Genomic DNA, 26,871 nt, shown 5'->3' with positions numbered 1-26,871 from the left:
TCCCCAGATATTTATAAATTACAGTTACTTTTATATTATTAATATTTATATTTGACTATTACAAGAAGTTACTTGCATAACTTATAAAAATAGATCATGCAACATATATTATTGATACTTAAGAAACATGTGCCAGAGCCCACTTTGTGTGTTGGTCTCTATCACAATTTTAGCATACAGCCTGCAGGAAAGTAGAAGATCAGAAAGTCTATGTGGCTGATAAAAACATGTAACAGGAATGTTAAAGTTCCTTAAAACACACCTATGTGCCAGAGCATCTTGTGTACTAATCTCCATGTAAGAAAATAGTCTTCTTGCTGTGGCAGCAACAAGCTCAACGAAATACCTCTGTTGTTCAGTACCCTGCTCTTGTTCGTCTCCAGTTCCTTCGTCTCCTGATGTTGCACTCATTGTCTCACTTGAGCAACAGCTTTGAGCTTTATGCCTTGTGCTCTGATATTTGAGCCACTCCCACTCTTCCCTGTAAACAACAATGGCTGATAATTTAAAAGTCTTTAAAACCATAAACATCCACAGATATACTCTTTAATTACTAAATTTACTCAAACAATACTATAAACAGTTGACAGTGCACCACTTACAGTCATTTGATTGATTTTCTCAAGATGCCATTTAGTAAAAAAAGTCAAAGCAATTATTTAGACGCAATGTTGATGTTTCAAGTTGTTTCTGTTTACCTGTCACTTGGAATTATTTCATTAGCCCTACTTTACTTCTGTTGTTGTTGTCATCTTCAGTTGGAAGACTGATTTGATGCCGCTCTCCATAAATTCTTTTGAGCATGCTTACTGCATTCAGCTCTTGGTCTCTCTAGCTGTTTGTGCATAAGAATTAAAATTCAAAACTTGTGCTATGATGTTCAAAGACTTATTGTGTACCTGTCTATGCACTGTTCAATGAATCTACTATTTGGTGAGATGTTGTCTCTGCAGGTTTCATTTCTCAGGCCACCCAGGTTGTATATTACACATATGAATAGAAGGTATAGTTCATTTGGCTATTGAGTTTATCAATTCTACTCAAAATTTAAATAAAATTGATTGGAATATGCAGAAGAGCTATCTTGACAATCATTCTGCTTTCTAGAAGAACTTGGTTAGAAGATGAAAAAAAATGCTGACTTTTTCATAATACTGTATAAGCTGATAACTGCTCACATCTTTGTCCTGCATGTGAATTTCAAACTATTTTCTGCCATTTACACTAAAAAATTAATAAATTGAACTTCTTGTATGGTTAAACATTGAAACTTACACGTCGGTTTAAATAATTCCCTGATATTAGATTTTGAATGAAGAGATGCATATTGTTTACTTTTGTTTTTGGACTGTGCATTTTACTTATGGTTTAATATCAAACTGAGATGTCAACAGTTCTCTTAATATATCCAATATGAGAATCTACGTATCTCAGAAAGGATAAGTGAGTGTGTAACACCAAACTAAACTCATCTGCAAGGGCAGAATATTAAAGGTAAAGTATTAAAATACTTACGATGAAACATGTGGATTATCCCTGATTTTACAGTGTGGTAAGACATTTGGTGTTTTTGTTGGCACAACAACTTGTAACAGGTCAACAGAACTTCTCATTTTCAAATAACCAAGGTATAATCCACGACTAAGCTTTATGCTGCTAACTTGATGATATGTGATCTGCTCCTGAAAAAAGAGAGAAGTTTTGTTAAAATAACTATATGAATAATTTAAAGGTAAAGCATTTTTACTACCTCATTACCAAAACATGGTCAAAGAGAATGTCTTGGAGATATCTGGCTAAGCCAAAGAGCTCTAAAAGGATTAGCCACATAATAAAGTAATCTAGTGAGGCATGATGAAAAAAGAAGAACAGTAAAATATGTAATGCACAATGTGTTGAATTAATAAGCCATTAAAAACTAGTCATTTCTTTACCTGTATAGATGCCATCAGCAGTTCACCTACATTTGGTTCTTCATGAGTTGCTAACTTTTTCTGAACTTTACTCAGTGGCAACCATCTTGAGTTTAATACTGATACAGATTTTGGAGAACGCACATAGTTGACAGTGGATATCACCAAAGTTCCCTGAGAATCACGGATGGGTTTGTGGTACAGTTGTCCTAGGTCTTGTATACTTAGTGCTGTCTGAAAAAAACAAAACATCCATTAATGATGACTGTAATACATCAATTGCATGCATCTAATATAAAAAGCAAGAATGGTGATAGAACAATAGTAGTTTTAAAGGTTAACATTCCATGAGGCTGCAGCACACTTTTATTTATTTATTCTCTGCCTGTGACACATTTTTAGGCATCCTGCTTGTGCACTTCCGAACAGGAAAGTTGTGGAAATAGGTTCCATGGTACCTTAGCATGGTTCTCTGATTTATAGGTCTTTTTGTATGGCTCTACTGTTTATAGGAAAAAATGAAACATATTACAGAATTCATCCTTCTTTGTAGTTAACATACAGTTTTCGTGTACATCTTTTCCCAGTATTCAGATCTTAGTATGTATATTTTGCATTGTTTTGTATATTCTGTCTATGTCAATCACTCTTAATGTAAATGAAAATAATGAATGTTAAATCATCATTAAAAGTCTTTCAAAGAAACTGCTAAACAGAAGCTATACCAGAAGACTAGAAAACAGTATTAATGCATCCTCTCCACAAAAAAGAGATAAAACTGTCCCAACAACTACAGAGGAATTTTCCTCCTGTCAGTGATTACAAAATTCTTTCAAAAAACATTACAAGACAGGCTGGAAAGCCAACCAGATGAGCAATTGGGAAAGCACCAAGGAATATTAAGAAAAAAAACAACCCTGTGTGGCACAAATTTTAAATTTGATATTTATAATCAGGTACAGAAGAAAGAGAACCAAAATACTTCATATAACCTTCGTAAACTTCAAAAAACCATATGTTTCAGTTGACAAAGAAGCATTATGCAACACATTAAAAAAGTTTGGAGTTGACAACAAATCAGTTGCAATCACAAAAGGACAAAATAAAATAAGCAAAATTACATTTTTAGTTGAAACACCCAAAGCTTTTGAGATCAAACTTAGTGTAAGACAAGGCAATGGAGTGTCCTCACTGCTGTTCAGTTGTGTGTGGCAAAAAGCAGCCAGGGAATGGAGGAAGAGAATAGAACAAGGAAGTTTTAAAAAGTCATAATTTGGAGAAAAGGGGATGACTTGAGAACTGAGTGTTTGGCTTGATATCTTATGTGAATCTGTAGAAGATTCAACACTGCAGATAAATCTTCCATAAGAGACAGCTGGAAAAGCAAGTCTTATACATATGTTTCGTAAAACTGACTAGAGGAGAGACATGAAAGAGGTGCTGAAATACACCAAAACTAATTCTGGAAGAAAAAAAAGGAACAAAATTTAAATATCTAACAATATGACTAAATGCATTGGACAAAGAAGCTAACTTAGCATGCACAAGGAGAATAAAATCCATAAATCAAAAGTCTGGTACTACAATACTGCCTTAAGACCAGAATTCCTATATTCTTCAGAATTTCTTTTGTTAAATAAAGCCAAACAGTTAGGTGAATTAGAAAAGAAGGAAAGGAAAATAATCACAAAAAACTTTGATACAAAATGTGACAGTGAGGAATAAAAATTAGGAAGTAATAAATAAGTTTGTGGAGGAATAGAATGTATATTAAACACAATGACGAAAAGAAGAGTTGTATTCCGTGGAACCTAAAAAGGTTATATGAGAAAATAATAACAAAAATAATTTTAACTTTTTTTTACCAAAAGATGCTAAACCAGGTCCACAGGAAGTGAAAATAATGGAGTAAGAAATATAAAACAAGAAAGTTCAGAGCAGAAGTAAGTAGTTTTAAGCACTTCTATCAGGAAACAAAGAAAATGCCATGAAAAATATGGATGTAAGAATGAAGAGAAAAATGTAGGGAAAGAATGAAAAAGACTGGAAAGAAAGAAAGGAGAAAATAAAGAAGACATCAGTTATTTCATGTAGGCCTCAGCAGGCCACATCAATAAAATAAAATACTGTTCAACCTCTAGAAATAAAAAAAGTGTTTTATTTTGTATTTTTACACATAATTTTAATTTACTATGAATACTAGCATCTTTATGCAATTCACAAGTAAAAATTTAAAAAAATTATTTTGGTTTACAAAATTATGATTCTGTTTTTGAATCATTCACTGAAACAATGTTGTAACCAACATTTTTATCAAAAGTGAAATAGAATTGTATTCGACAGCCAGCATCTGCTAGTTAAACCTTGAGTTATTTTGGACCCTATTGCTGAATTCAAAATTTTTTGTTGCAACAAACACTGCACGTGAAGGCATCATAGGTGATGCACCAAATGTTGTGGTAACGAATGGAGCGCAAAAATGATTCAATAACACTAATTTAATTTTAAGCTCTTCCATTGGTCTGTGTTTGCATATGAAAAAAAAAAAAACAATATAGGATTGTGGGCTGTCTTTATGCAAAACACTTTTGTTATTTATTTATTTATTTATTGCCAAACCAGTTTCAGTGACTAATATTGCCATCATCATTGGACTCTTTGATTCTAAAACATGCAGGAGTAGCATCCTTATAAAACACTGTGAAACATTATTACATGTGTACTGTTTCTTTCCAAATATTGTTTTCTGTGAATAATTACGTAATACCATACCATACTATGGTTTTGTAATGGTTGCCACTGTTTTCAGTATATTTTCTGCATTTTTCGTTGCCGTTTTTCTTGGCATTCATCATGTCATCTGCAACTGTGTGAGTGGCTGTTAGTAAACAAATACGAAACATTAACTTATGGACGTTAGCATTATTCAGTTGGGATTGCAGTAGTGTTGTTGACACAGTTTTGGTGTGTACTAGGTTGTTATGTGTGTCCAAAAGTAGCTGCAAGTCATTCAACAAATGTGAATACATGGCAAACTATATAACAACCGAGTACACACCAAAATTGTATCCACAACACTACCACAATACCATCTGTATAACACTGATGTACATAAGTTCACATTTGTTTACTAACAGCTATTCACACAATTGAAGATGACATGACGTATGAAAAAAAAGAGCCAGAAGCAGTGACAACAATCACAAAACCATGCTTGGACATATAGTAAATAATGTATTGTGAAATTATTCACAGAAAACAATATTTGTAGCAAAACAGTACACATGTAATAATGTTTTATAAGTTCGCTATTTATACATGTGGGGCGACAGTGCCATACGGGTGATTTAATAAATTAAGGATATGTAAATGTAACATCCATGAGCGGAAGCACAATAAACACAAGACACTGATGGACAGTGGTTGCCTCATATGTTGTTGTTGTTGTCTTCAGTCCTGAGACTGGTTTGATGCAGCTCTCCATGCTACTCTATCCTGTGCAAGCTGCTTCATCTCCCAGTACCTACTGCAACCTACATCCTTCTGAATCTGCTTAGTGTACTCATCTCTCGGTCTCCCTCTACGATTTTTACCCTCCACGCTGCCCTCCAATGCTAAATTTGTGATCCCTTGATGCCTCAAAACATTTCCTACCAACCGATCCCTTCTTCTAGTCAAGTTGTGCCACAAACTTCTCTTCTCCCCAATCCTATTCAATACCTCCTCATTAGTTACGTGATCTATCCACCTTATCTTCAGTATTCTTCTGTAGCACCACATTTCGAAAGCTTCCATTCTCTTCTTGTCCAAACTAGTTATCGTCCATGTTTCACTTCCATACATGGCTACACTCCAAACAAATACTTTCAGAAACGACTTCCTGATCCATAAATCTATATTCGATGTTAACAAATTTCTCTTCTTCAGAAACGCTTTCCTTGCCATTGCCAGTCTACATTTTATATCCTCTCTACTTCGACCATCATCAGTTATTTTACTTCCTAAATAGCAAAACTCCTTTACTACTTTAAGTGTCTCATTTCCTAATCTAATTCCCTCAGCATCACCCGATTTAATTTGACTACATTCCATTATCCTCGTTTTGCTTTTGTTAATGTTCATCTTATATCCTCCTTTCAAGACACTGTCCATTCCGTTCAACTGCTCTTCCAAGTCCTTTGCCGTCTCTGACAGAATTACAATGTCATCGGCGAACCTCAAAGTTTTTACTTCGTCTCCATGAATTTTAATACCTATCCCGAATTTTTCTTTTGTTTCCTTTACTGCTTGCTCAATATACAGATTGAATAACATCGGGGAGAGGCTACAACCCTGTCTCACTCCTTTCCCAACCACTGCTTCCCTTTCATGCCCCTCGACTCTTATGACTGCCATCTGGTTTCTGTACAAATTATAAATAGCCTTTCGCTCCCTGTATTTTACCCCTGCCACCTTTAGAATTTGAAAAAGAGTATTCCAGTCAACATTGTCAAAAGCTTTCTCTAAGTCTACAAATGCTAGAAAGGTAGGTTTGCCCTTCCTTAATCTTTCTTCTAAGATAAGTCGTAAGGTCAGTATTGCCTCACGTGTTCCAACATTTCGACGGAATCCAAACTGATCCTCCCCGAGGTCTGCATCTACCAGTTTTTCCATTCGTCTGTAAAGAATTCGCGTTAGTATTTTGCAGCCGTGGCTTATTAAACTGATAGTTCGGTAATTTTCACATCTGTCAGCACCTGCTTCCTTTGGGATTGGAATTATTATATTCTTCTTGAAGTCTGAGGGTATTTCACCTGTCTCATACATCTTGCTCACCAGCTGGTAGAGTTTTGTCAGGGCTGGTTGTCCCAAGGCCGTCAGTAGTTCTAATGGAATGTTGTCTACTCCGGGGGCCTTGTTTCGACTCAGGTCTTTCAGTGCTCTGTCAAACTCTTCACGCAGTATCGTATCTCCCATTTCGTCTTCATCTACATCCTCTTCCATTTCCATAATATTGTCCTCAAGTACATCGCCCTTGTATAAACCTTCTATATACTCCTTCCACCTTTCTGCCTTCCCTTCTTTGCTTAGAACTGGGCTGCCATCTGAGCTCTTGATATTCATACACTTGGTTCTCTTCTCTCCAAAGGTCTCTTTAGTTTTCCTGTAGGCAGTATCTATCTTACCCCTAGTGAGATAAGCTTCTATATCCTTACATTTGTCCTCTAGCCATCCCTGTTTAGCCATTTTGCACTTCCTGTCGATCTCATTTTTGAGACGTTTGTATTCCTTTTTGCCTGCTTCATTTACTGCATTTTTATATTTTCTCCTTTTATCAATTAAATTCAATATTTCTTCTGTTACCCAAGGATTTCTAGCAGCCCTCGTCTTAGTACCTACTTTATCCTCTGCTGCCTTCACTACTACATCCCTCAGAGCTACCCATTCTTCTTCTACTGTATTTCTTTCCCCTATTCCTGTCAATTGTTCCCTTATGCTCTCCCTGAAACTCTGTACAACCTCTGGTTCTTTCAGTTTATCTAGGTCCCATCTCCTTAATTTCCCACATTTTTGCAGTTTCTTCAGTTTTAATCTACAGGTCATAACCAATAGATTGTGGTCAGAGTCCACATCTGCACCTGGAAATGTCTTACAACTTAAAACCTGGTTCCTAAATCTCTGTCTTACCATTATATAATCTATCTGATACCTTTTAGTATCTCCAGGGTTCTTCCACGTATACAACCTTCTTTCATGATTCTTAAACCAAGTGTTAGCTATGATTAAGTTGTGCTCTGTGCAAAATTCTACTAGGCGGCTTCCTCTTTCATTTCTTAGCCCCAATCCATATTCACCTACTATGTTTCCTTCTCTCCCTTTTCCTACACTCGAATTCCAGTCACCCATTACTATTAAATTTTCGTCTCCCTTCACTATCTGAATAATTTCTTTTATTTCATCGTACATTTCTTCAATTTCTTCATCATCTGCAGAGCTAGTTGCCATATAAACTTGTACTACTGTAGTAGGTGTGGGCTTCGTATCTATCTTGGCCACAATAATGCGTTCACTATGCTGTTTGTAGTAGCTTACCCGCATTCCTATTTTCCTATTCATTATTAAACCTACTCCTGCATTACCCCTATTTGATTTTGTGTTTATAACCCTGTAGTCACCTGACCAGAAGTCTTGTTCCTCCTGCCACCGAACTTCACTAATTCCCGCTATATCTAACTTTAACCTATCCATTTCCCTTTTTAAATTTTCTAACCTACCTGCCCGATTAAGGGATCTGACATTCCACGCTCCGATCCGTAGAACGCCAGTTTTCTTTCTCCTGATAACGACATCCTCCTGAGTAGTCCCCGCCCGGAGATCCGAATGGGGGACTATTTTACCTCCGGAATATTTTACCCAAGAGGATGCCATCATCATTTAATCATACAGTAAAGCTGCATGTCCTCGGGAAAAAGTACGGCTGTAGTTTCCCCTTGCTTTCAGCCGTTCGCAGTACCAGCACAGCAAGGCCGTTTTGGTTAATGTTGCAAGGCCAGATCAGTCAATCATCCAGACTGTTGCCCCTGCAACTACTGAAAAGGCTGCTGCCCCTCTTCAGGAACCACACGTTTGTCTGGCCTCTCAACAGATACCCCTCCGTTGTGGTTGCACCTACGGTATGGCCATCTGTATCGCTGAGGCACGCAAGCCTCCCCACCAACGGCAAGGTCCATGGTTCATGGGGGGGCAATATAGAGGCAATTTGATCCTGTTTCTGGAAATTGCCAATTGAGTGGAACAATGTTGTGATTTCTGCCAGTGCCCGCCACTGGTATGTAAAGTTGAGTGTTGCACCAAAGTTTCAAAGTTGTATTTTTATATGACATGATCACAAGGAAAGTAATTCTTTATCTCAGCCCCTGTCTTCCTGACCTTCATTGTAAACACCCTTAGAATTCATGGTGTATGAAGATCACAATATACAATTTTTAAAATCCAGTTTACAATCCTACAGAAAGTTAAGATATGTATCTAAGACAAAAAAATATCTGTGGCAAAGAGCATGCTACAGTTATGGACTACCTAGGAAAACTATTGTTGTTATGTAATGAGCTAAATTCCTAGTAAAATGAAATACATTCATTGTTTAAAAGACTGGGAATAAGGGGCAAATTATACATTATGAATACACTTATTCTTGCCTCACTTGTATTGAAAATTTGTCTTCTTGCTCTTTATTGATGCAAACTTGTCAGTGATGCATTGACTGAAGTCTGCGATTGCCAGCACGAGATTTCTTTCACTGGAAAGCATAAACAAGGCTGACAATGTTTCCTGGCTAATACAGAGGGATAAGAATGATTTTATTCTTTTCATACTTAAAAAGCACCTCTCTGCTTCATCCTAAGTTATGGATATTGTAAGAAATAGCTTCAGCAGTTTAGAACACTCAATGAACATCTTCCCTAGGTTGTTCGTTATTACTAACTAATCTTCACTTAACAGCACCAAACAATGATCTAAATTCTTGTGTTTGGTAGACAGAAGATAGTTCATCCAAAAACATACCCACTGAAAACATTTCCTTTAAGATACCTTCAGGAGACTTAGAACAGTACAAGGGAAACTTTTCTGGAAGAAACAATGATGAAGCTACAAGATGGCCTGAGAAACTTCATTGGGAAACCAGTAGAATCATTGCCACTGGTGATGCCAATTTCTTCACGGATATTGATAACATTCATTTCAAATGCTGAAATGGTCTTATGGGCGAAGCACATATTAGTGTCTCCATGCTGTAGCTTACCAATGAGAACTGTGGCTAGTGGCATAACTTTACCGATGAGTTCTAACCAATAATTAAAGCAACAACTGGAAATAATTTTTTATGACAAAGAGCCTGAAAATTATAGTTTCTCTTGTTACAGAGTCACCTTCCAATACGTGATTCATAGACCAAATGATGTCTTCCATGTAGTCATAAACTGTGTTTATGGATGGATACTGAATATTCCACCTAGTAGGGCAAGATCGTGGCAAACATTTTCTCACCACCACATCAAGGATCATGGTCCACCATGGGCTGTTTAAGAAGAAGGCATATACTCCCCACAAACTTAAAAAAGTATTTTCACATTGTGGTTGACTAATGCTACTCTTCTCATTTTAAAATTAACTTGATTGGTGTAGCAATGCACATATTCTATGTTAGGATAGAAAGTTTTCACAGCAGTGTGTATGCCACCAGAACAACCAGCCACAAAGAGAGCCCCATCATAGGCTTGTGCATTTAAGTTTTGGGGAATCTCATTTATTTTTTGGTTGTCTAAGTCCTCTAACAAAATTGCAGCTAATGTTTGTGGATCATGTTTGGAAGAAGACAGGGAACTGGATCCTTTCTATTGGTTAACCTCTCAATATGTAGTGGTATACACATCCATTCGAAATACATTTTGATATATCACTACCTTCATTAGCTGTAACAGTTAAAAATTCTGGTTCCCTTATTTGCTTTAAAATTTCTTCTTGGCATATGTCCAACGTAACTGGCAAAAATTCATTTTGAATTGTTTTGGATGTTTCTTTGAAAACAGTTGCCTTATCCAAATGATCTGTGTCACATTCCATTCAGCATTAAAATTAATCAGTCCTGTGAAAACATCAGGGTTTGGTGATAATTCAGTTTCATCATTACCCTTTAACGCCAATTCAAATGAATACAATTTCTTAAAATATTATGTCATGATCTAGTCCTTACTGTCCAATATGTATTAGACACAACAACATACAGAAAACTGCTGTATCAAGAAACACAATACTCAGTCACTTTGTAACACCACAGCATCTCTCCACAAGATTCTCAGGAAAAATATTGATACACGTGATAAACATAAACATTTAGGATACTAGACCAAGGATTGCATAATGGCTCAGTCAATATAACTGAGCAAGTCTGGCTACAATTTGATCCAGTGATGCCATTACACTAAAGGGAAAAACATCGAAGATCTTGCAACCAGAGGTTCATCAAAATAATGCAGAGAAGTTGCTGTTGCCAACTAACGCTTCACTTTTCCCTATCTTGTATGATAAGCTTTTGCCAAAGAAAAGCATACTTTTGCTGACTATAGGTGCCTAGGGAAAATATTTACTTGCAATGTACCAGTACACCCTGGCTAAGAAATGGGTTTCTATTAGCAACTATCACGTGAATAGTGAATTAGTACATTGGTCTGACAAAACCCATTGACTGAATACTGAAAATATAAAGCTAAATGTACATATTTAGTGCAACTGCAACAGGATGGTGTTAAATTTTCCAGTATCTTCTGTTGCTGCTCGTGCACATTTGCATTACAATAAATGTTATGTGACTGGATCTGTATCATTGTATTTTATGAATATAACAATATAAGCTTTCAATTCCTGTAATGTATAGCTCAGAAAAACCAGAGTTTTTTTAGCAGTACACAGCTGTAACTACTGAGATGCAATGGTATTTGTCCAAGAAAATTACAATGATGCCATTGTTTTCAAGGATAACAAATGCAATTGTGCAATAACTGTTATAAAAATATGCAGAATGGAGTGTCACCTCATATACACTGTCTGCACCAATAAAGCCGAAATAGGTTAGTGTTAAACATTTTTGTTCTCTTGTAAAATTTGCTTTTTGTTAGCTACAATGTTGTTTCAGCACACAATTTATTTCTTACGTAACATTTGCATTTGATAATTAATGTAGATTTCAAATAAAAGTAAAAAATTGGTAGTTGCATATCAACTTCATGATTACAAATCTTATACACTATGCACTCTACTACTGACAAATTATTAAATTTTATATGCTTTTTACTCAACAGATCTCGGAAATCTTCCACTTTTCAAAGGTGATTTGTTGAGCTTTGTTTAGAATTGTGTATGAAATTGACGTCTGGGCATAGATCTTTAAAACTTATAAGTATGAAATAATTCAGAGAAGGCCACACAATAAGGCTCACTGTAACAGCTTACTGCTTTGCCAGAAAGATGGCATCCCCACTGATGCTAATATGTTGAAATCTACAACAATAATCTGGAAGAAAAATAATGTGGTGCAGCTTTTGGCAAATTTTACTACGACATAATGGCCATGAACAAGACTCTCCTGCTTACAATAGTTTTGCTCCTGCTGTAAGCTCTTCTTCCAGCGGCTTCACACATTTCCCCTACCTACTTATCTCTCCCACCACAGAAAAATGTTTCTGTTGGTCTGCAAGCTTAAAACTCACTTTTCATTTAATTTTATCCTGGCTTCAATGATTGTTTATTACTTTTCCTTAGCTGAAAGGTAGCTGGTAAAACTGAACTATTAAACTTTCCAAACTAATTATAATTAAGCAAGTGCCCCTTCATGTTTTATCAGTGAAACTGATAACCTCCAGTGTTTAGGTGAAAATTCAAAAATCCAAACCTTCTAAGTTAAATATTTTAATTATTATGCTTTCAATATGATAATATTAAATCTTTACCTGCATTTGTGCAGCAGCCTGTAGCAGCTTTATCCTAAAGTGTACAGTAGAGGAACTCAGACTTTTCTCCATATCTTGTCGGAGAGATTTCACATCATCCCATGTACATGCCACCTAATGCCAATAAAGTGTATCTCCATTAACAACACTAACAAAAATTATCTGCACTAGCTACGATGACAACTCATACATCTATAGTTGAACATATTAAACTTGCAAGCATACTGTATTACTGCACGGGAAGAATTTCAATCCACAATCAAATTTCACTCATAGGATACGGTTAGTCACACATATGTATATGAGGTTCAATCATTTTTAAAAACAAATGTAACATTACTGCTATGTTTGTGCCATTCACCCTCTCGCACAGCAACCAGCAACATCAGTGTCAACAGGTGCACTACACAGCAAAGCAACAGGGGCCACCCCAGTAGACCGTAGTTACAAAGTTCCATGCACCCGATAGACCAGCAGACAGCAATATGATTGCTGGAATGCTGGACCTGCAGACCTGCTTGCCTCTACAGGGTCACATGGCAACAAATAGACCTGGCTGTATCCTGGTGCCTTTGTGGCTCGACAAGAAGGGGTGGACGCGGCGATGCAGACGAGTGCTTCGCCGCGGACGGACGCAGCAACACAAACAGACATCACCCCGGAACCTGTAGCAATACAGGAGACCGGAGAGATGCCCATGGATGTTGCACCATCCTCCCCTTCCCGAACTCCCAACGGGAAGTTGAAACGAAAGGGGAAGAACGACGAAGAGCGTGGGAAGCTGTGCTCCGACATCATACCCTTCCCTAACAGCAGCAACATGCCCGTGGTACTGAGAAAGATTGCCACCATGCTGCGGGATGGGCGCTTCAATGCGCAGCAAAACCCCTACCTCTTCGCCCAGGTAGAAGGCGTACAGAAGCCCTCGCTACCTCACAAGCCGGTGGACTTCTGTGGCGGACAGAGAGCAATCATGCTTGAGTTCGCCACGAGAAAGGATCTCAACACAATCAACGCATACCCCGTATTCACTCTGTGTGACTGGGAATTCATCCTGGAAGATGCAGTCGAATGGCTGAGGAAGGAGGTTCGCGACAGCAAACGACAGCTCACAGCAGAGCTCGAGACAGCTATCCAGCAAGCCTCGCGGGAGGCAATGAAGACGCAGAAGAACAAAGTCCACCGCTAGCATGTTCGCATACTAGCAGCCAGGTGACATCAACAACCCATGCCAGGACAAACCATCAAGGGAGGATATACCATCAGACACCCAGCAAGGAACAGGAGGATAGGCCGTAACAGGCCAGAACTCCAACAACCTTGGGCCGAGGATAAGGCCTGTCATGTTAGCTTCAGCATCAGCAGGGCTACTATCAGCGAGCCAAATGCTTCACCTGTGGAAAAACAGGGCACAAGGAGGCAGTTTGTCAGTGAATGTGGATTGAGGGTGCCTGGATCCTCTGGATTCCAGATCAGATGGGGTGCCTGGTGTATTCCCTCCTGAGTACTGTATGTCCGCACCATTCTCCCCATCTCCAATTGCTGACCATGGCTGTCAGTGCCATTCAAGTAGTTTTTCAATTTGACACAGACTCATCAATGATCAGGAAACATATTGCTGCTTAGGCTATCCTCCACTCCAGGCATTCTCTGAATAGCTAAAGACCTACAGCAACATCATCAACACAGTCAATAGCCAGTTTAATGTCCAAGTCCAATACCAAGCAGCTTCACCAACAGAATGCCTCCTCATGGTTGATACAACAGGGATCACAAGCATTCTGAGGCTAAAGCTTTCTAACACCCTGGGGTTGGAAGTCCACAGTTCTACTAATAGTATCCAACCATTCATGACCAGCTTATACCCACGGGATTTTTGCTCCAAATATGAAACTGTTTTTTCACATCCATCTACTGGCACCACTGGATTTGAGGCATATGTCACATATGTCCCCTCCACTGTGTAAAATGTTCTTTTGCATGCAGGGATAAGCTTCAGAGTGAGCTCCAATGCCTGCAGGATGAAGGAATATTGACCCCAGGCCTCAAGAGTCAGTGGACCACCTCCATTTAGCCTGAGATCTACTAGGAAGGTGGAATAGTTGATATTCATGGAAAAGGAGAACATGGAACTGATGAGACTTCATGAAGTTAGATGGAAGGGAAGAGGAAGGAGGAAAATGAGGAAAGGCTACACACTCTACTGGAGTGGTAAACAAAAAGCCAAAAATGGAGTAGGTATCATACTAAAACCAAACCTAGAGGAATATGTGGAGGCAGTAGAATACACAAGCCATAGGGTGATGAGGATTTGGCTGAGGACAAGGCATGTAGTGAAGGGATTCATCCAAGTATATGCACCACAAACTGGAAATGAAGAAGAGAATATAGAGGATTTTCTAGAGGTATTAGAGAGTATAATTACAGATGTGGAAGCAATAATAAAGGGTGACCTAAATGTGCAAGTAGGCAAAGAAAGGCTGGGGAAGGAGGAGATAATTGGCCCATATGAATATCGGAGGAGAAATGAGGTGAAAAAAAGGGGGGGGGGGGATATGGATGGGGTGATAGATGAACAAAGATGGTCATCAATTACTTCCTGGTGGAAAAGAAAAATCGGAGACTGTTGATGGATGTAACTGCACTCCCAGGAGAGATTTTTGATGGAGACCATTGAGTGGTGGTGGTGAAGATGAGATTCAATGAATTGAAGGACATAAAGGTAGAAAGGTAAAAAACTAAAGGCTGGCATGGTACAAGATAGGTTTAAGGAGTTACTTAAGTGTAAAATCCCTAACACCAATTAGGCAATGTGGAAGACGAATGGGTTAAGTTCAAAGAAGCGTTTGTAAGATCTGCTGAGAAGGCCTGTGGCAGAGTGTCCAGAAGGATAAAAGAAACAGGGTGGAATGAGAGGGTGAAGGAGGTAGTAAAAGGAAAGAAGAAAGTCTGACATGAAAGGAACAGAGACCGAACAGCTGAAAGTAAAAGGATATACCAGGATAGTAAAAATAAGTGTAAGAAAATGGTAGCAGAAGAAAAGAGGGAAAGATGGGGAAAATTCACCTGAGAGTTGGAAAAAGATGTTACTAGTGGTAAGAAGAAGATATATGGAATTTATGGAATTACAAAGAGTATGAAGAAGGAAAAAACATACACAAAGCTAGTGAAAGGGGAAAGTGGAGAGCTATTAACGCAATCAGAGTAGATAAGGAAAAGATGGAAAGAGTACTTTGATGAATTACAAAATGTGAGGAATGGCAGTGCAAAGGGAATACGGCAGGGCGGCAGGGGTCTGGAAGAAGTGGAGGATATAATGATGTTAGAAGTGGAACTAGCTCTGAGAAAAATGATAACAGGAAAGCCACCTGGGATAGATGAAATTACTGTGGAGATAAATAAGGCAGCTGGACCAGTTGGGCTACAGTGGCTATATAGACTAATAAAATGCATTTGGACCCAAAAATGTGTGCCTGAAGAATGGGGAAAAGGAATAATAATCCCAGTTTTCAAGAAGGGTGACAGGAAAGTATGTGACAACTATCAAGGGATCACACTCGTATCCCAAGTAGAAAAAATAAAGTGGAGGATACTGGAAAGAAGAGTGAGAGAAAAAGTGGAAGGGCAATTAGAAGAGAAGCAGTATGGCTTTCGGCATGGTAGATCAACAGTGGACTCAATCTTTAGTATGAGACAGTTGATGGAAAGACACTGGGAGTATTGGATAGATCTGGTGATGACATTTCTCAGCCTAGTGAATGCATATGACAGTGTTACCATGGAAAAGGTATGGGCAACCTTGAAGAGAAAGGAAGTTGGAAAGCAAACACTTGAAGTCATCCAGGCAATGTATGAAAAAAGCTCTAGTTGTGTGCTGACACCAATTAGAGGAACTGAATGGTTTACGAATGTTATGGGACTAAGACAAGGAAGTGTGATATCACCACAACTATTTATAATGGTGATGGATGAAATAGTCAAAGGGACGAAAGAAACTCATAGAGGAAGGGAGATGAAGCTGTTACTATTTGCTGATGATATTGTGGTGTGGTGAACAAGCAGTAAGCAGGTACAAAAAGAAATAGACATCCTAAATGATGAGGTCGAGAAATATGGAATGAAATTTAGTGTAGAGAAAAGCAAGACCATGGTGGTAACCAGAGGGGATAGAGAGGGCAAGGACAAATTCATATTAACGGACGGGATATTGAAATAGTGGACAAATTTAAATATTTGGGAAGTGTATTAAAGGGAAATGCTCGTTTGGAGACAGAAATTAGCAAAAGAATACAACAGAGTAGTACATTTTACAGGTGTGTGAGGGGCTTGGTGCGGGGAAGGGAAGTGCCAATGAGGTGCAAGCTGGTGGGTGCTATACTAGACTTACTTCACACGCATACCAATTTACAGCTCAGAGACTTGGACTATGAGTAGAAGAGAGGAGAGTAGGATCCAATCCTGTGAAATGACGTTTCTGAGAAGTATGCTAGCAAAGACGAGGAGACACAGAGTGAAAAATGAAGATGTTAGGAAGAAAATTGGAGTGGAGAAGTTGACTGAGGAAATTGAAAAGAATAGATTAAAATGGTTTGGGCATGTGAAGAGGATGGGAGAGGGAAGAATATAAAGACGAACAATGGAGTTCAAGATTGAGGGCAAGAGGCCAATAGGAAGACCGAGAACAAGATGGATTGATACAATAAAGATGAGTTTAATGAGGAGAAACCTGCTATAGAACCAAATTGTGGAAGAAGAATGGTGGAATGACCGAGTAAAGTAGTGAAGTACCGTTGATACCCCAACCCAACCAGAAGTTGGATAGAGGGTGAAACGAAGAAGAAGAAGTCTGATTTATGGATTTCACTTATAATTACAACAATGCTTAGCATTCACACAGTCAATCAACTACATGAACAAACAGTGATTGGCATTCACTTATTCGAATTTATTCAGCTCAGCTCGAATAGCCCCATCCCCTTTTGTCTGTGGGAGACACTTTTTTATTTCTAGATGTGATGGGGATTCCCCTGGCAGAGACATCATGTACTAAGCATGCATTCAAACATCAACTTATGATTTGTTCAGATATCAACATAGAATGTGTTCAAAAATGTTCAAAAACCAACAGGGATGCATTTCAAAATCATATGAACAATCGCTAGATCAACATGTGATGGACGCTAGACACTCTGTGAAACCGGTTTTTTTTTTCCTTTGAGAACATGAATTTGGCACCCTTTGTACCAGCCACCTGAGGCAGATACCCCAGTTTCCCACTTGCTGCAAGTGGTCACTTGAGCCACTTCACCTATCCGAGCTCAGGTGACTGCTTGTGACAAGGGAAATCCAAGTTCATGTCCTGATCTGGCACAAATTTTCATTTGGTCTGGAATATTAACAACTGTTGCAGAACCATAATCGAGCTTTGCAAATCTCAGACATTGCATTAAAGTTCCTCAATTGTTCATCTGACTGTCCTTCACCCTCTTCCTGGAAAACAAACTGCCACCAATACTTCCTACAGGATGAGGCTAGGCACTTATCTTCACCATGTGCTGCCAACACTGGGTCTCAATGGTTGTAACATATCTGTTACATTGCATAATGGACGAAGTGCAACTCTACTGTGGCTCCAGATGATACAAACGCATCAACCTGGTATGTACTCACAGTGCACCAATGCCTCTGACAGAAAATCTTCCACAGCTTTTTGTTTCAGAGCCAGACACCTTGACAGCCAGGATCCTCAACAGCAACCTCCAGTTGCCACTGTAAAAGGCCGTGCAGTCTCCAGATGCTGACAAAGTCAGTCCTTCCAAGACCCAGGTACCCATACCAACGGACATCAATAGTAAACCCGCCCCCCTCCCCCCCCCCCCCCCCTCCCAAGTTCACCAGTTCAGCAGGTCACCAGTAAGGAGACAATCACTCCCTGAGACTTCAAGGTGGGCCACATCCTCTTTTTCATTAGGGGAAGAGGGATGCTATGTTGGGACCATTCACCCTCTCATACAGCAACCACTCCTACACGAGCATCAAGTTGGTGGCCTAAACAGCAAAGCCAAAGGGGACACACCAGCCACAAAGGTTCTGCATTGTTTACTTGGGCTGTGTTCTTATTGCACCTCCAGTTGCATGGCACATAATAGTTATATTAACATTATGTCATTTCTCATTGCTTTTGTTTATGACTCGGACAGTGCTTGTATAACAATAACTGCTTTGACAGCTAGTTACAAGGATCCAACCAGGTGTTTAGGCAAACCCCTTCAGTGCTGTATTCATATTAGTGGTGACCAGATGCACTGCATATGTATCACTGATTAAGTAGGCGATGACATAAGACACATTATAATTTTCCACAGACAATGTTTAATATGTTATAAGGTGTAGTATTATAGAACAAGAGGATCAGTGTACCACATCTAATTACATACATATTAGTTTCTCATATAAACAACCAGTATGCATCTGTGCAAAAACTTTTGTACACAAACTAAGATATTCCACGTTGAAAAAGGTTATCATATGCCTGACACTGGAACATAAAACACACAGTATAAACCCAAATATCGTTAAATAATTCAAATGTATTAATTTCTGAGTGTCAGGCAGTTTGGTCCAACATTATAATTACAAAAAAAGGCACATCATTAAGTAAGATACATTTCATATGAAAATCAGGAAATATTTATTTGTTATAAAGTCCAACAATTTTTGTGTTAACTGGGATCAGTGCTATCTCTCTCTCTCTCTCTCTCTCTCTCTCTCTCTCTCTCTCTCTCACACACACACACACACACACACACTTTCCATCAAGCTCAATATCTTCTGTACAACATTCACCACATGTCATTAACAGATCATTTAAAATATTTGAATGGCTTTACAACTTTATTCAGTGATATTATGTGAAATTAGAATATGCTAATGAGTAGCTGATGGTGTCACTCACACTTCAGGAGTGGCACTACAGTATTTTCTTTCAAGAGTAAGAAGAGAAGGATCCACAGACTACTTATAGCAAACTATTTCCATTGCTTCCTTGTTAGTGGAGAACCGTATGAAATCTATAGTTCTTATGAATGTATGATCCTTAAAGTTATGGAGGTTTCAGGCATTTCAGGATAAACAGACAAAAGATTTCACATTTGTAGGAAAAACAGCTCATGTATCACATTATTCTCTGAATGCATTTAATGGGTCATAGACAACAAAGAATGTGCTATTTGCAATTTGTGGTTCATGTCCACATCACATTAGGGGCAGAAAGTATAGTTATTAATCTAAAAAGGAAAAGTGAAATTTTCTTAAGTTACTGACTGCAGATGATAACAAAACACACACTAAGATTCAACTAAGGCTACAGTATTCACAAGGATGATATAAATTATTAATATTGGATTATTTACACACACAAAATTCTCCGTTCTTTCCAATATTGTACTGTGAAGTACATCAAGTTAAAACATTTTTAAATAAAGAACACTTACCTTCATAAGCCAATGGAAATCATTGTAGATGCAGCTTGGGTATGTTTCATCTACTTCAATAACAGGTAAGAAATCTTCATTTGTAACCAGCACCTTATCTTCATGATAAAGCAGACAGGCAAGGAATACACCCCTATGGAAAGGAATTCAGCATTTCAAAAACTTAATTTAGATATATTTTAGCAATTTTTTTCCTTGTGAGCTTCAGTTTGCATTACAACTGAAACTGCACAGAACAGATCTAGAACCACTGCATTCGAATTATTTAAGCTAACACAAGGTTTTATCTATGCTATCACAGCTCATTGTTATACAAATGAACTAATGGAAGCCACATGCTTGCAGTGGCACTTCTGAAAAAGTTTCTATGATTCTCTGGGACGATTGACAAATGGATTTATTAGTTTCTATAAAGAAATCAAGTAAACAACATGTCAGGATATAGACATAAATGAATTTCTACTTAATGAGAACCTTTACATACCTCCTTAAATTTTTCTGGAATTTTGAAGCAACTGTGAAAAGTTGTTTAATAGTAGTTTTCTTTCTCTGGTTTCTTCTTTGTAACCCAGGTGTTTCACCTGGTTGGGTAGCAGCCTTTATTTCAGCAGCATGTTCAGGTCGAGTATTACGCATTTCTGCAAACAGATCATCCAGGAGCCGTAGCCTTCCTGCAAACCTGGGCTCTCGACCTTCCACATCTCGCCAACCTAATGACACAAGAGATGCAAATAAATTAGGTTAAATATCAAAATAATAACTCAGGCCATCAGTGAACCTAATAAACCCCATTCAGTCCACAACAGGGAAATCAGTAAGTGACTTCTGAAATTTTCCCGGCGTATTTGTTCTTCTAATAATGTCCGGGTATGCAGCCCGATCCCGTCGACAGTCTGCCAGTTCTACCATGCCATGTTCTGACTCTGGCAGGCCAGTTGGGCCTGACTGACCACCAAGTCATCCTCTGCCAATGGCATCATCATATGTGTTATGCAGGGGCGTGTGATCAGCACACCATTCTCTGATCGTTGTCGAGCTCCATTACCTTGGAACTGCTGCTAAATGGTTTGGTAGCTGCTCAGCTGGCCTTATAAGGCTGTGTGCACCCCATACCAGTCCTCCCAATGAGGTAAAATCCCTGGCAGTGTTGGGAATCAAACCTAGGAGCCCAAATGGCAGTCAGCCACCCTCACAATTCTGCTACAAAAGTGGACACAATAAGCATTATACATGCTGATTTAATTACATACTTAATAGACTGATTCTTCCTTATTATGTATTGCTGTGCATGAAGCTGTTCCATATGCAATAAAAATGTTATTCATTGATATATCATTGGTGATGTAAAGCTGAACACAGAAGTTGCCTTAGGCATAGTGAAGAAGAGAGGAACACTGAAAAATTTTGGAGACTATGCATTTCATTTTACTGAAAAGGTGTGATGATGACCATTACTTAAAAATAATTTGATTCAGCCATTTATTTGTGTGGAAGGTAAATATACTACCTAAAAAAAAGAGAAAAAAAACAGTGAAGCACCCAGAAGATGTAGTCAGTTGTAAATGTAACTTAATACATATACACACCACTGGTGGCAGGTAAATGATTAGAACAGAAGTTCTCTGTGAGAGGTAGAATGGCCATCTGAGTGCATTACTATTGTTCATATTTAGTATTGTTACCAGGCCTGGTAGGGTATGTTAAGGGTGTCCACAGTGTCTGACGTTGAGTGATCACTGTGATAGACACGGAGATGATGCATACCCATGTTAGACAGCATTATCAGCTCCTGAAAGAGTTTGAAAGGTGCCTCACGGTGGGTCTTTATTTGCCTGGCTTGTCAAATCATACATTACCCAAATGTGTGGGATATGTGTTTGAATGTGGCAATGGCCTGCTCTTGAACTTCATGTGAATGTGGGGGCAGGCATCAAGGTTCCAGGTAACCACGTCTGTCCACCACGAGGGAGGATCAATGTATTGTGCACCAAGCAAATCATAATGCCTTCACATCTATGCCTGCCATCCATCAACAAACAATGGGCTTCTTGCAACAGTCTATGTCATTTCACACCATTACTCATAGACTAGTAGCAGCCAGACTAGGGAATTACCATCTCATGCATAGGCTGCCATTAACACTACAACTGCTAGTGTTAGGGTATGGGGTGCCAGGTACAACATCAGATCACAATTCTTAGTGACCGAGTGAACTCTTGATGGCACTATGGTCTGTCATGGAAATTCAGCATCCTCACCTGCTACCTCTCATGCGACAGTATCACATTACCATTTTCACCAGAACAATATTCATCCACATGTGTCACATGTCTCTATGAACTGTTTGCTTGATGTTCAGGTATTCTCAAGGCCTGCAAGATCCCCAGATTTGCCTCCAACAGAACACGTGTGGGACCAGCTTGTGCATCAACTCCATTCTAGTGCCAGTATTCAGGATATCAAGGACCTGTAACAAGAGTTGTGGGCCAGGTTGCCTCAGAATACAATATGTCTACGATGTCCTTCCCAATGAGTTAGTGCGTGCATCCAGGTTGGAGGAGGTACCATGCCATACTGATACGTGAGTCATACTGCCAAGTTCTTTGTAAATTTGACTCATTATCGTAACAGACAGATACCCTCTCAACCCATGATGTTTCATTTTGTTTCCTCTTTCCTTTCTGGGTGCTTCACTTTTTTGTCAGGCAATGTATATCGTGCTGAGAATTACATTACCAGCTGCATACATACAAATCACACTCATTCACAAAAACCTGTTTACATACTGCAACCTCTGAAAAGCAGCAGGTTTAGCATTACAGGGGCATGAAGAAGTACTGTTCACATTCAAGTACTAGCTTAACTGTGAAATTGAAATACCAATCTGTAAACACTACCTAACTACTTTCACATCCCTCAGAACTGCTGGGACTGACAATTGGAGTCGCCTAATCCCTGGCACATTCTGTTCCAAGCAGACACTTTTGAGTCTTTTGGCATTGTTACATCATTATTGTTGACTGCACTTTGTTGTTACAGGTTATCATTTTTATTATTGATCCAGTAATTGCTTTTTATTGAATGTTAATAAATAGTTTCTAGAAACAAATAAATCTTCTACATCTGCTGTTATTTATTTCCATTTTGTTTTTATTTTGCATACTATGTTGTTTTGGCTGTAGAGCTATTTTCAAGAAGCAAATATGTTTAAACTATTAACTACATATGTTTTGGGTTACTAAATTGTGTGATGCTACCAGACAGTACCAAACAGCGTAGTTATGTGCTACTGATTATATTGTACTGAATATCATGACTATAGCTTACAAACTGTACCAACCATGGACAGCGCATAAAAATGACTGTCACCAAAAACAGATGCAGTTAATGGGTTAAACATTTTACTTGAAAATGACTAACAGATGAAATGACGTATTATGTAAAATAAACATAAAATGAAAATAAATAGCTGCCAATGCAGGAAACTTATTTTTTCCATGAAGTTTATCACAGCTGTAGATTCTGTTTAATCTAAATTATTTGAAGTAGCTTTTAGCTAAATTATTTGAAGTAGCTTTTAGTGCAGTTTTTGTCCATATTTATGAATAGGAGTTTCATATTCTGAAATTGTATTAATTAAAGAAATTCAAAGAAAATTAACAAGTGATGACAAATATTTATCATGAAAAAATACTTCTGACAAGTGATAATATATGCTTAAAAAGCAAGTGATTAAGTCACCAAACACTAAGAAATTGTATCTTATACGTTTTCTGTTGACATCACCTCACAATTGACTGAAAGCTAATGATCAGTGACGGGTGCAGGAAGCGAGAAACAGAGCTTCAACAAATTTAAATAAAAATGCAACTGTTTCTTTATTTAAACATAAATTTATACTACAGCTCCAGTTATTGAGCTTTCAAAACCAACAAAAAATCCATGCTTAAACCCAGAAATATGAAAAAATTTATACATAAGCAAATAAATACTTAAAATTTGAAAATACTTCAATTTTAGAAATATACTTTTCATTTGCCCTCCTTGAAATAAGTGACTTTGTTTGCCTCCAGAAAAGTTGGCAATTCTAGTCTCAGTTCTGGAAAGGGGTGAAAATGAAACCACTCAAACCCAGAGACTGAGAGAAACTCGCCCGAGACTTATGTCAGTGTGTTGGCTATAAATAAGTGAAACCACTCAAACATTGAGAGTGAATTAAAACATTTGTGTAACTAATGTGGCCACAGAGACTAGTTTTATAGAGTTGTTTCATTCAACTGAAAAAACAGACTTAACAACAAAACAAACAACTGGCCAATCAGTTGTTAAAACTAGCCATCACTACCATCTATAGCAATCTATTTGTTGTTAATAATCCAACCCAGTTCAAAAGTAATAGCAGTGTGCATAGCTATAACACCAGGAGAAAGGATGATCTTCACTAAGCAGGGTTAAATCTGACTTTGGCACAGAAAGGGGTAAATTATGCTGCCACAAAAGTCTTTGGTCACCTACCAAACAGCATCAAAAGCCTGACAGATAGCAAACTATCATTTAAAAATAAATTAAAAGAATTTCTAGATGACAACTCCTTCTACTCATTGGCTGAATTTTTAGATATAAACTAAGGGAAAAAACAACTTAAACATTAGTGTCATGCTATACTTTGTGTAATGTAATATATTGTAAAGACATCTTTTATTAATCTGACATGTTCCACATCATTACGAAGTGTCGTATTCATGATCTACGGAACAAGTATTAATCTAATCTAATCCAACAACCCAACACACGCTCATTAAGAAAGCTGTTGTTAATTATTACACTAACAATACTGTCCACTGATCACCTTGTAACTCAAAAGGCTGTAGGCCAACACATTGCAGCACATTGGTAAAATTCTGCACAAGCTGCCATTAGTTTGGGGCATCAGCATCTGATGTGAGGTACAAGGATGTGCGTGCAGTGAGTCCAGTGTGTGTACTGACCCATCATGAGATAGAATAAATAGTGTTAATATTAATTTTGAAACAAACCAGACTTGTAAATAATCATACATTTGTACATTCATTAACTTTTAGCTATGTGTTATTGTTGTATTAAGTTGACATGTCTAATGTCATTGTAAAATAATCTGTGGATAAATAAAAAATTAACTAACTCATCTTCCTGTGAAATATTGTGTCTGACTTTGAAACCAGACTGCAAAGGACAACTTGTAACAATTTCATAGACATGCTAATTGATTTTTTGAATATTATCTTCAAATCAGCAACAATTTCCTCACTTTAACAGGAAATTTAAACTCTTGACTAACACTGTACTTACTTGATGGTACCACAGACGCTGGTGTTGACAGCCTGAAGTTACCATAGCCTTTAAGATTCCCACAGGCAACTCTAAAGTAATATCGGCACCCCTGCGTAAGGTCACCAATATGACATTCCAATTGCTTCATATCAAGAATCTCTCTTTCACCCGCCAGCGGGCTAAAGTCTTCTGAGCAGCTCCATTGCACTGTTAACCATGATAGTATCACTCGGTAAGTTAAAGTAATTTATTAAATATCAAAGACAATGATCAAACACAACAGTTAGGTGAATCACTGATTAAAATTTTGTACTGGCAAACCCAAAAACTGCAGTCCCATACTTTTCAATATAGTTCCATTATAAGTTCAATTTTGTTAATGTGGGTGGCTAAATTATCATGGAAAAGAAGTTGGAATCACTCATCCATTAACTCACTGTATTCCCTAGACAACGTAATGAGTATACTGCAACACAGATTTACAGTTAACAGAGGAAAATTAAAAACAAAAATGTCAGTGCATTAATTACAAAAGCAAAATAAAACAAGCTCACCACAAAAGGACAAAGAAATACACAGACTCACAGCAAATCTCTGATTCCCTAGAAGCAGATCATAAATATCAAATAAAATTGCTGACAAATACCTAAGTTAGACTAACTACGCTCACCAATTACACTTACTTGGTTATGAGCTCTGCAAGATCCATGTACTAATTTATATTTACGTGACAAACCCTAATTCTAGGGCTATATTTAGATTTTGACAAATGGATCTATGCCAACATTTGTAAAAACGGCGATGATACATTAGTCCTTACTAATGTAAAATTGCCACCTTCTGAAGAAGACAAATTTATATTTGTCGAAACCTAGGTAAAGAATTCTTTATCCATTGCAACTGGTCAGCTGTTTATAATTTTATTAATAAAATAATTCTGATATTGACATTGCTTTTTCAAAACAACACTTTTAAAACTGAGGGAAGCTTTTCTCAACAGGTTTCCAAAATTGCTGGATAAAAAAAATTATGGACCTGAAAATTTTAATATCTTTATGCTGATATAGAAACACTGGAGAAAAACACACGTGAACTTAGTTTAAAACACAAGTTGTCTATTTTGAAAGGCCTAGACAAGGAAGATACATTGATTTTTAATGCTTGGAACAGTATTCCTGACTCTCATAATCATCTGGAAAACTAGCATTTGCCGTTCTTTCCTTAGTCATGTCTACATATTCACATAAATAATAGTTTTACAGCATGAATCTTATCAAGAATAAACTGATAACCATGATGAGAACCTGACATTGTACCCAAAATTAAGAATAACAACATACCCACTTCACTTATTTTCGAAGGAAATGCAAGGTCATTGTTCACATTATTGTTTGTCAGTCTTTGTCATAGTTAATTTTAGGGATACCATACATTTTAATGTTATTAACAGATAATATCATTATTAAAGATGACATCAGGTCTTATTCAATGCATCTACAGTTTAACTAAGACTTAAAATTTTTAGTAAACTTTATTCGTTTTACAGATTGTTGTTGAGTGAAAAAATATGTAGTATTGAGTATTGAGAAAGGTATGTTGAGATGGTTCTGACCTATACAGAGGATGAATGAAAGCAGACACAAAACATGAATACAAGATGATCGTGAA

The 26,871-nt window shown here is 37.8% G+C and overlaps 1 protein-coding gene across 12 annotated transcripts in view; it reads right to left on the bottom strand.

Moving 5' to 3' along the window:
• LOC126335549 (ankyrin repeat and fibronectin type-III domain-containing protein 1) overlaps positions 1-26,871 on the bottom strand; it is a 643,576-nt gene that overhangs the window by 56,252 nt on the left and 560,453 nt on the right. For all 12 annotated transcript variants that reach the window (XM_049998941.1, XM_049998944.1, XM_049998940.1 and 9 more), the window contains 7 exons: positions 25,222-25,410; positions 20,378-20,603; positions 19,894-20,026; positions 12,401-12,514; positions 1,935-2,147; positions 1,516-1,682; positions 263-481 (listed from right to left, as the gene is read on the bottom strand). In XM_049998941.1, coding sequence (XP_049854898.1) covers positions 263-481; positions 1,516-1,682; positions 1,935-2,147; positions 12,401-12,514; positions 19,894-20,026; positions 20,378-20,603; positions 25,222-25,410 — 1,261 coding nt within the window. The remainder of the gene's footprint in view (positions 1-262; positions 482-1,515; positions 1,683-1,934; positions 2,148-12,400; positions 12,515-19,893; positions 20,027-20,377; positions 20,604-25,221; positions 25,411-26,871) is intronic.

Source organism: Schistocerca gregaria, chromosome 2 (assembly GCF_023897955.1).
Source record: "Schistocerca gregaria isolate iqSchGreg1 chromosome 2, iqSchGreg1.2, whole genome shotgun sequence".
Lineage (NCBI taxonomy): Eukaryota > Metazoa > Arthropoda > Insecta > Orthoptera > Acrididae > Schistocerca > Schistocerca gregaria.
This window is presented reverse-complemented; position numbering and strand designations above follow the sequence as displayed.